The following is a 10,418-nucleotide window of genomic DNA, read 5'->3' on the forward strand; positions in this document are numbered from 1 at the left end:
AGGAGGTGGTGGCACAAACCCCGGGTGCTGTCTTTGTCACTTTACGCACCACATCCGAGTACGTCACTGAGAAAAAGGCGCAGAGAGAAAGGCGCACGCCTCCCGCGGGGGACCCACCCTCTGGCCGCCCCAGCCGAGCCCAGCATCCGGCACGCCTGGAATCGGGACCCTAGGAGCCACCAAGACGAAGCGAAGCCGCCGGGCCGCCACCCACGGGCAGCGCGGCCCCGCCCTCCCGGGGCAGGCGGAGCGCGCCGTACCGCCCAGTGCCGCGCGTGACCCGGCGGCGCCGCTTCCCTCGCTCCCGGTTCCAAAATGCCGCTTCTCAGCGTGCCCAAAGAAGTGGCCGTCGGGACGGCGATGCTGGGGGTCGCCTTTGCCACGGGTATGCTTGCAGGTAAGCGGCGCCCCCCCAAGCCCTGCCACATACACGGAGACGTGAAGGCTGCGCCTTCCTCGTGTCCCCACCAGCGCCCGGCAGGTCCCTCCCAGGGCGGGCAGGAGTCCCGGGTGCAGCCTGGCGGCCCGTCGGGGAGCAGACCCCTTGGGGCTGCTCTGCGGGCAGAGATTTATTTTGCTGAGCTGCTGCAGTAAATAAAATGATGTTCTTAAGAGTCCAAGCCGCTCCCTGTAATCCGGCAGTGTGGGGCCGGGCCAAGGTCCAGTGAAAGCGAGGACACGCTCCCCGCCCGGTCCCCCGCCTGCATTCGTTTGGCCAGCCCGGAAGGGCCGGGGTGTGGTCCTTGCGCACAGCATTGTTCTGGTAGCAGTTTCGCTTTCATTCCCCGGGAGGAACGGAACGAGCCCATGATCCAGGAGGGGAAGAAGGCTGGCGTTGGGTTTGTAACGCGGGCACGCACTTAATCTTTGATTTAAGGCAAGTTGTTGAAATAATCTATATCTTGGCGTGATCGTCTGTAAAGTAGAATCATTAACAGAAAATAAACCCCTCGAAATAAAAGTGTTCTGTCGTAGCAAACAACTACCAGGAGATGTGGAAATGAATTTGTTGTTATTTCTTCAAAATAGTTAATCTGTTTGGTAAAAGAAACATTGGGCATGAAAGCTTCAGTCCTGTATTTAAATAGACATGTACTAAAACTTCAACTTTCAGCTCCTACTTTGTCTGCATACTGGTTTCACACTAAACAAGGCATTTTGCAATACCACGTTTCCCCTCGTTGGAATGTAGGACAGTGTCATGAGGAGAGCACAGGGTTTGAGAAGAAACATCAGCTGATGGGGCTAAAACCTGGTGGCGTCTGTTCATCTGCAAAAGAAGGAGCACAGACTGAGAAAATTGTGCATGTCATTCATGTATCTCTCTTTAAACTTGCCCTTTGAGTTTTGATGGGGTTACTTTTCCTGTAAGTTTATGGCAGTGTGTAACCATCACATTGGCCACTGAACAATACAGTTCTGAAGCCTTCCCCTTTCAGCCTTTCGAGGCCTGGACTGGACATCTTAGAGGCTAAAAAGGAGAAGGGGAAAAAAATTATAGTCCACCTGGTTGTCCAGCTATGTTGCATTTTCCATTTTCATGGCTGTTTTACAGAGGAGAACTTTTCAACCTTTAGTAATACTTCAATGTTCACTTTATTTAAAATGGCAATAACTGAAAAGTATAAAAGTTCTTATTACTTATTGTTTGGTAGGTAAAAGATACCCTTCTTTCATTTTTGGGACCCCGAGTGGTATGATGGGGAAAAATAGTCCTCTCCGGCAATACATACTGGATCACTCTTTGCGGGAGCATCCAATTCTAAAGAAGCTGCGTCTGGTCAGTATCACCCACAACTCCTCCTGAACTGCTGGGATCCTGGTCACATTTCCTTGCTCCATCTTACTTGCATACCCACTAGAGGGGTTTTTTAAACTGGTTATACCCAGACTTCTATGTTCAGGGCTACCTACATGACTATTTAATAGTATTGGCATATATTTTAGACATGTCTTTCTATCCTCGGCTCCAAGGCCATGTGTTAGGGCTGCACTTGATTTGGACTTGAAAAAATTACTTCTGTTCACTTTGGTTGGCATATAAGGAACCTGTAGCTCAGAGAGGTGATGTCTTCCATCAGGCTCCAGTGTCAGAAATGAGACCAGACATCCTGACTCAGATTTGAGTCATTTCAGGTGAGACAAACTGTTCTTGTATAAAAGAAATTAAATGCTAACTGCTGGAACAGGTTGATTGGAATGATCCCTAGAAAGGAGAAGAAAGGAAATAGGAAGATATACTTTCCCTTCAACTGTCATGGCACAGCCCTGCTTCTCCCATTGCCCCATTCCTCAGTACCAAGAGCCCTTCCACTCTGGGATGGGCACAGATTCTCCAGGTTTGCACTGTGTGGCCTGGACTACGTGGTCTGACCTTTGGCAGACAAGAACCTAGCAGTTCATTAAAGCATTCTACACATCTTAAAGGAAGTGTATCTGTTTGTGCAAATGCACAGAAATAAAGGACTTTTACAGTGAAAGTTCGCCTATGATTCTTTGTTTAGTTACAAATATTGCTGAGTTTGCCACAGCCATAGTAATTTTGGAGCATATTACTGCTTTGAATATCCTCTGCTTATGACACACTTAACATCCTCCTTACTTATAGTCAAATTCAAGCCAATTTATGGCTCATAGATGGCTCCATCTAGCTCCATTCACAGAGTAATCTAAAATGAGAAGACAGAGGTGTCTGTTTTTCCTGGAGTTTCACTGGGTTTTTTTCTTTAGGATATTGGTTTGATAGATTTGGTTTTTGTTTGATGTGACATGGTTTTGGTTTTTTCCCCTTTCCTAGCTCACTGCTGATCATCCCCGGGGCAGAATGATGGTGTCCTGTGAGCAGGCTCAGCTTATGGCAAATTTGCTCAAACTCATTAAAGCCAAGAAAGTTATTGAAATAGGTAAGAGTGTCACTTCGTAGTAAAGTAAAACTCTTGACTATCATTCTCCAAATACAGCCATGTTTAATATAAAATATCCAAATACAGGAAGGTACTGCATAACTGTTAAAAAACAGGTGGGCAAACTACAGCATGAAAAGGAGTGTCTGATTTGCACTTGGTTGCCACTTTGTCTAACTGCATTAAGTAGTTCTGGCATCAGCACGGATGGCTCATCCATTCTGAGGCAATCTGAAAAACTGAGCTAAATAGACCTCTTGAGTCTTCAACAGTTGCAGGACAAGGTATATTCTGTCCTTCCTCTATCACCTTCTTGCTAGAAGAAGATATTTTGCTGCACAGGCCCTGTATCAAATCCACTTTGCTTGACACACCTATATTACCAGGATGTCCTAAAAGACAGGCTGATGCTGAGCAGCCAGGTATGAGTTCCCACCATCTTCATTCTTGGCCTGGCTGTTATAATTCCCTGGTATTTTGCTGCTCATCCAGTCTCTCTGAGTTACACATTCAAGACCAGACTCTGCCTTGTTTGTCCATGAGCCTTTTGGGAAAAGCTAACATTTAAGTTTGCTAAAAAAAAAACAACTTCTCAACCTACCATTACATTAAAATGGAAGGAAGAATGAAAAATATTTACTGTCTATTAACAAATTGCCCTCCTTGATTCCTTTGGGGTTCTTATTCCTAATGAGAGCCCTGTAACCCTTTTTCCACAATACAAGAAGTGTTGATGTCTCTTATGATTTTCCTAGGTGTGTTCACAGGTTATAATGCCTTGAGTATGGCACTTGTCCTGCCAGATAATGGCCAAGTTATTGCCTGTGATGTAAATGAGGACTATGCCAAAATTGGAAGGCCACTGTGGAAGGAGGTAAGCAGCATCTCCTGTACACAGTGGGGACAAGTGCCTTTACATGTGAAGAGATTTTGTTATTTTAGACTTGCAAATTCACACAGAAATATTCTTAGCATTAAAGGAGGCTGACAGAGTTCTGTTTGGGAAGAAAAATAAGTGGTGTTTGGAACCTAGAAATAATAGGAAAACTATCTGAACCCCAGTCACTCCCTGAATACAGCATACTAACAGGTTATTTCTTGACCATTTTTATCAACACTTTTGTTCTTTTTCATCTTAGGCAGGAGTAGAGCATAAAATTGACTTGCGGATTAAGCCAGCAATTCAAACACTTGGTAAGTATCCTGAAATAACAGATTGTTTCCCCTTCCCTAGAAATAGAAGAGGGATACAATAGTGATGAAATTTAAGACCAAATATGTTGTGAATGTGATCCCTTTTGCTAAGAGGGAGGCAGCTTCTCTTATATTAAAAAGTAAGAATCTAGGAGTTCACAGATTTGCTACCTACTAGTAGAGAGGAAGAAAATGCTTGTCCTGTGTTGTGGGCTGTACTGGTCACTCACCTGCCCTGTCCATCACTTCGTTTAATTTATCAAATACTATTGTCAGCTGCTTCTGGAAAGCTGATGAAAACAGATTAATCAAAGCCAAATTTCTCTTAGCATTGTCCATTCTAAGCAAGTATTCCTTTGTTAAGAGAGGAAGAGTACCCTGAAAGGGCTGAGGTGCAAAAAAAATTCAGAAGCCAGTATATAACTTAGGCTGAATTGTGTTCAGAGAAGTTCAAATTTAGGATGTTCCAAAAGCATGCAAGGCCATTAGTGAGGCAATGACTTATCTCATGCAAGGAAAGAGAAAATATGGGGCAGAGGAAATACTAATAAATGTTCTGAAAATGCAAGACATTTTCTAGGATTGTTGGATGCAGAAGATTTCCAGCAAAGGTATTTGGTGGATCCCCAGATCCACTGATAACCTTGTATTGCTTTCAAATCCATCCTTTCTAAAGAAGCAAATATAAGCAGTTTGCTGCTATGCACACTCCTTGAAGTCTATCAAAGCAAAGCTTTGTCCAGGCATTGCTTCAGACAAAAAGATCTTCTGCTGACAGCCAAGGGCAGGTTAAAGCGGTGGCAGAGGACCTTAGGAGACAGAAATCACCTCCTCTGAGACTGGCAATTTGGAATTCTCAGTCAAGAAATCTGTCTAGGAGAACTTAAAACTGAATTCTACTTGCCTTGGCTCAGAGAGGGACTACTTACAGCAGTTATTTGCTGTAAATATCTCTGACAGGGTTTGTTCATGACCTGTATCATGGCACTTGATCTCCAAGGAGAGATTAGCATTTAGAACCTCTTCATAAAGTGAGAAAAATTCTAATCCACTCCAGAAAACAGTTACCAGCTGAAAAAAAAAGCTGAAGGTGTAGAGTATGTCCAGTTTCAAAGTGCTTGACTTGTTTTTGCTGTACCTTTCAGCAGTCCCAGCTGTATCCTTCAGGTTTGGAGCTATTCCACAAACTCCTAAGCATGCAGACCTCAGTAACTGCATGTTTTATGGCATACATAATGTCTAGATTGGTTTCTGTGGAATAAGCTTTTCTAGTAATTACCTGTGGAGGAACAGGCTGCCTGGTAAAGGCAGCAGAAAACATTTAATGAGAGCTTTGACAAAAATGAATTACTTCCTCCTACACAGCACTAACCAGGATATAACAGCTCACTGTGTTGCTCATCTAGATGAACTGTTGGCCAATGGAGAAGTGGAAACCTTTGACTTTGCTTTCATTGATGCCGATAAAGAAAGCTACAATGAGTACTATGAAAAATGCTTGCGCCTCATAAAGAAAGGGGGAATAATAGCTATTGATAATGTAAGTACTGCAGTTCTGATGGTAGTGCACAGGCAGTTACACATAGCACAATCAAAAAGAAAATTCAACATAAACTCTTTAATTAAGCTATATAAAACACTAATAGAAAACATAGAATTTTTTTTGTTATTCATTACATAGAATGCTCTGTATTATTCTCGTTTGTCTTGTAGTGCATTTATAGTATGTACAGTATTTACACAAGATCAAAAGTAGCACTTGTAATCAGTAACTATTAATAAGTTATCAATTAACTACTTTTACAAGAAACAAAGGATATTAAACTTCAGGCACCTTTGGGGTTATGGTGGCAGCCAAATAGGGGCTCTTAAAAAAACCTATATTTAAATATTTTTTTTGTTTTGGCTTCAAATCTATAGTAGAAGTACAATTAGCAAGTTCTGTGGACTCTCAATCCCACTTACTTTTGAGAGTTCCATGTCAGAGACTGTTATACGTCTGAAATACAACAAATAATATCTATCTCTAAGAAATACGCAGGAACTTTTCCAAAGCTTCCTTTGTTGTCCAAGGACCATATTAGAACAAAGGATGTGCATCATATTTCTTTTTTTAATAGGTCTTTTGGAATGGAAAGGTGCTAAAACCAAGGAAGGATGACTTGGCAGCGCAGAGCATCCACCGCCTCAATGAGAAGCTTCTCAGAGATGCACGTGTCAATATCAGCATGCTCCCAGTGGGAGATGGAGTCACATTAGCATTCAAGTTGTAACTCGAGGAAGCCCAGCAGATGAGACATATCAATCAAATCATCAGGAAAAATGGAGGTGGAACAGTATCAAAAATTCAATTTAACTTATAACTCCACTGGATAGCATAGCCTGGGAAAGTAGACTTCAGGAGCAGCTGGATCCTAAGGGCAGCTAAGTAGAGAAGAGAGATTTATTATGAGATCTACTATGGTTTCTTACTTCAGTTGTAATAAAGGAAATAAACTTATGTGAAATTGTCCTTGTAAGACAGTGGTTGAAAAAATCCCCCTCTATAGATTGTCCAAGTGCCTCAATACAACAAAATTTTCTGTCCTAGAAGAGCCTCTTAGGCAGCGGAATAATCAGTCAGTACCACCAAAAGGAAAAGAAGTGCAGTTTGCTAGTGTTTATAGCCATAATAGAAAAATGGATTTTTAATGAAATGACATCAAGAAGATTGCTAGCCTTCTCAGACTAAAAATATTCTAAGTCATTCCTTATCTTTGAAGGGTACTACAGAACAAGCCTCAAAAAGACATCATCTGAAAAAAAAATTGCTTTTAAAAGCTTGCCAGAGGACAAACCGTATTCACAATACAATATCTGTATTCTCTAAAACTTTTTTGCACAACAACTGGATTTCTTTAACCTAGGTAACAGTGCAGATAGATTTTTTTAAGTCAGTATGAGGAAAAGCAAATGGGCAAGAAGTAAACCAAAACAATTGTCCCTCTTTCCTGCGTCCCTCCCCCTTGCCACCTCAAAGAAGCAACTTGCTAGATGCTTGTTTCCTAGAAAAATGCAAGCACAGAGTATTGGTGGCAAGCCTATGGAAGGATTCTGATTGTATGAGGATGCAATATTTCTGTGAACTGGCTATTCAAACTGTTACTGCAAACAGAGATTCCCTGCCCTAGGCAGCATGTAACAAAATTTCAGCCCGCAATTCTTCAGTACAGATAAAAATTGATTAAATAAGGAACTGAAACTAGGATTTTACAGGCAAAAGCTTCACTGGTAACTTTTTTGGGGGACTGATAACACTGGGTATCATATGTATAGAGGAAAGAGATGTTCGGTTTTGTTGACATCCTGAAGGGAAGCTGTATCAGAACTAGGAGAATACTTAATCCATTTGCTTAAACAGTTGAATGACTTGAGGCACTGGGGGACAAAGATTTCAAGTCTCAGAATGTTGAAGACTGTATACTTGGCTTATATTTTTGAAATTTCAGCTGGGTGGCTTGGGTTCTGGTAAGGGGCAGAAGTTCAGAGCATGGCTCTTGCCTGTCTCAGACACTCCCCATAGCATTGCTCCCACTGCGGTGGAGAGCAATGAAGGAAAGCAGCATTGCCTGATGGCTTCAGAGTAGGGTTATGACTGAAAAGATCTCAATTTTATTTCTGTCACTTCCACTTGAAACCCTGATTCAGCAAAGCATATCAGGATCTGCTTAATTGAGGAGTGACTGCAAAATCCATGTCTGGGAGAAGGCCAGGACAAGGTGTGTGTTGCCCTTAAATGAGAATTTAAATAGGGCATGGTTTGCCCAATTTATTTTTCTGAGTACAGATTTACCCTCAGAGCTTCAAACCTCTGCACTCCTCAAATTTCTTCTCTGCATAAAAGAAATGACACCTTATTAAATTCTTAGTGGCTATAACAGCTCTCAGATGGAGTGGCTAAAGGAGTTACACATTTGCATACAGAGCTTCTGACAATGTTCTACTTTACAGTTTTATTTTGTCAGTAGATACCAAAAGAATCCTAAGGGTTAAAAACACAAAATGGGACACTTTAACAGCAGGGGTATCTTCTGAAATTTTCCTGCTTTCAGAGGCTAGAGGCTGATAACCATGAGCAAGCTAGAAACTGTTAAGAATACATACCCTGCCCCAAAAGTACCACGGTGGCCTTTCCCAAACATGGAGAAGTCATTGGAAGATCAGTCACAGATTCTGCAACTGTTTTACTACTACTTTCCAGGTTGCAAGAACCCTCCAAGTGAAGCTGAACCAAAAATGGACAAGCATCATGAGTATTTTTGCAAGAAACTAGAGTAGCAACATTCAAAACCAGATACAGACACTCATAGTTGAATGATTAAAAAATAACTATTCCTTCTGTGGTGGGAACTAGCAAAGTCCCCATTACCTATGCTAGAGGAAGACCTATCAAGTGCCTGAGGCTTAAGCCATGTGCAGCAGCCAGCTATCATTTTGCTTTTGCTTTGGGCTCTGTTCCATTTTAAATATGCAGATCATAATGTGAGTATTTCATCAAACCTGTCTCCATCCTGATCACCTAATTACCATTAGAAAGAATAGCAATGTGTCCCTGAACTATAGATTGATGAGCCATCTGTAAGCGGAAACAAAGAGCAGAAGGCAGCTTAATTGAATCAAATATTTAGAATACATTACTCTATCTTGTAGTTACTCAGAAACTGGCCTTCTCTTCAGGCTTCTGTCCTGCACATCTGGAATTCATCACTGCTAACTGCATTTGATCCTTCAACCTTACTATGAAATGACTGCTGATAATATATAATCATGGTTTAATTCAAGTGGCAAATCAGCTATGAGGAATTTGTGGGGCAATGAGAAATTAGAGACTTCCATTAGCTGATGAGAATGGGCCACTCACTAATGCAATGCCAAGTCTTTGTCTCTCTCTGATGGAGACACCATGTATGGAAGCTCGTGGGTCTGCTGGGTGTGCTCACCCCTCTCAGGTAATACACCTGCCTGAGCTACTGCTCGCACTGTAGAGGCTCAGGATTTTCTGCCCCTGGAGAACAGCTGACCCATGGGCCCAGCTGTTGCCCAAACCCTCCCAGCCCTGCCACACCAACATCCCTTCTGCTTGCAAGAGAGGATCCCAGAGGGGCCAGCACAGGTGACAAATGTACAGCTGGAACTTGCTCAGAAGCAAATGGGGCTGAAGGATGGGTCATTAAACAGAAAGGAATGAGAGCAACAATGAAAAAAATAATTCCCCCTAGTGTGGTAATTCCCAGAAGCCCCTATGAGAATTAAAGCGTGTAATCCTAGCTGCTGGTTAGGTATCTGAGTCCCTGCTCCAAAGACACATTCAAAATGGTATGGTATGATATTTACATGGGTGACAGGGAAGGGAACTGAAGACTTTAAGAGTAGGCTTTGCATCTCTACTAGCTAATTAAATGAGCAGGACTGAGACTGAATGCTCAGAAATCTTGAGAGAAGGCTGCCCCAAAAAAAACAGCTCATTGTCCAAGGGTAGACACAGGGCTCAAGGCTCGGTTCTGCATTTTCAATGCTACAGCTTTTAATCCTGCTGGGACATTGCAGGGAGTATCCTAAGTCTCTCATGTTACCAGAGAAAGCAATGGACTAAAGAAAAACTGGGCTACTGCGTGTAACATAACTTTCAGGCATTTATTGAACCTCTGACACCACTGTCAGTCCTTCTTTTAACAAACTTAAGTGGTTTTAGTCTATTTGAATTCAGTCACATTGCACACAGACAGCACTTTCTGTGAATTGCTGCCATTGGAACACAATTAGCAAACTTGTGACAAAAGCCTTAGGATACAGAAAAAGGAACATGAATATAAACTTCATTCCAACTCCTTTCTTTGAGGCATGAGCAGTTCCCAGAAGCCTTTGCAGCTCAGATCTGAGGGATATGCCATATCTCAAACACTGCAATCTTGATACTGGAGTGGCAACGGCAGCAAGTGCCATAATGGCTTGTTTTAGATGATGTAGTAGCACAGAGTTGGCTGCATCTCTGCTTATGTTCTGTTTATCACTTGAAGAAATCAATCCTAAATGGTCACAATGGGAGTAAAAAAGCTAAGAGATCAGTACTGTTTTAAGAGATTTTGCTCCTTGTTTGCTGGATTGGGCTGGAAGAGAGTTCATTTTTTTCATAGCAGCTAGTACAGGGTTGTGTTTTGGGTTTGTGCTGGAAACAGTGTTGATGTTCCCCTCACTCCACTGCAAGGAACAGGCTGGGGATACATGAAAAATTGGGACAAGGGAGAGCCAGGCCAGCTGACCCAAACTGACCGAAGGGATACC

The 10,418-nt window shown here is 42.4% G+C and overlaps 1 protein-coding gene across 2 annotated transcripts; it reads left to right on the top strand.

The window, feature by feature from the left end:
* Positions 1–243: 243 nt before the first annotated feature.
* On the top strand, positions 244–6,614 carry COMTD1 (catechol-O-methyltransferase domain containing 1). Of its 2 annotated transcripts, none has more exons than XM_041475926.1 (7): positions 244–397; positions 1,656–1,780; positions 2,798–2,903; positions 3,659–3,777; positions 4,043–4,097; positions 5,504–5,637; positions 6,218–6,614. In XM_041475926.1, exons 1-7 carry the CDS (start codon positions 316–318, stop codon positions 6,368–6,370), a joined length of 774 nt encoding a protein of 257 aa, XP_041331860.1. In that variant the 5' UTR covers positions 244–315; the 3' UTR covers positions 6,371–6,614. The 2 variants fall into 2 exon arrangements, with proteins under 2 accessions (XP_041331860.1, XP_041331868.1); XM_041475934.1 differs by lacking the exon at positions 244–397 and adding an exon at positions 437–877.
* The last annotated feature ends 3,804 nt before the right edge of the window (positions 6,615–10,418 follow it).

This window comes from Pyrgilauda ruficollis, unplaced genomic scaffold (genome assembly GCF_017590135.1).
Source record: "Pyrgilauda ruficollis isolate IOZ18807 unplaced genomic scaffold, ASM1759013v1 scaffold11, whole genome shotgun sequence".
In the NCBI taxonomy this organism is placed as follows: domain Eukaryota; kingdom Metazoa; phylum Chordata; class Aves; order Passeriformes; family Passeridae; genus Pyrgilauda; species Pyrgilauda ruficollis.

Excerpts from the sequence above, each read along its gene's own strand:
- COMTD1 (XM_041475926.1), top strand. The coding sequence starts at position 316 with ATGCCGCTTCTCAGCGTGCCCAAAGAAGTGGCCGTCGGGACGGCGATG. Across the intron at positions 3,778-4,042 it reads GAAGGCCACTGTGGAAGGAG|GCAGGAGTAGAGCATAAAAT; the intron begins GTAAGCAGCATC and ends TTTTCATCTTAG. Across the intron at positions 5,638-6,217 it reads GAATAATAGCTATTGATAAT|GTCTTTTGGAATGGAAAGGT; the intron begins GTAAGTACTGCA and ends TTTTTTTAATAG.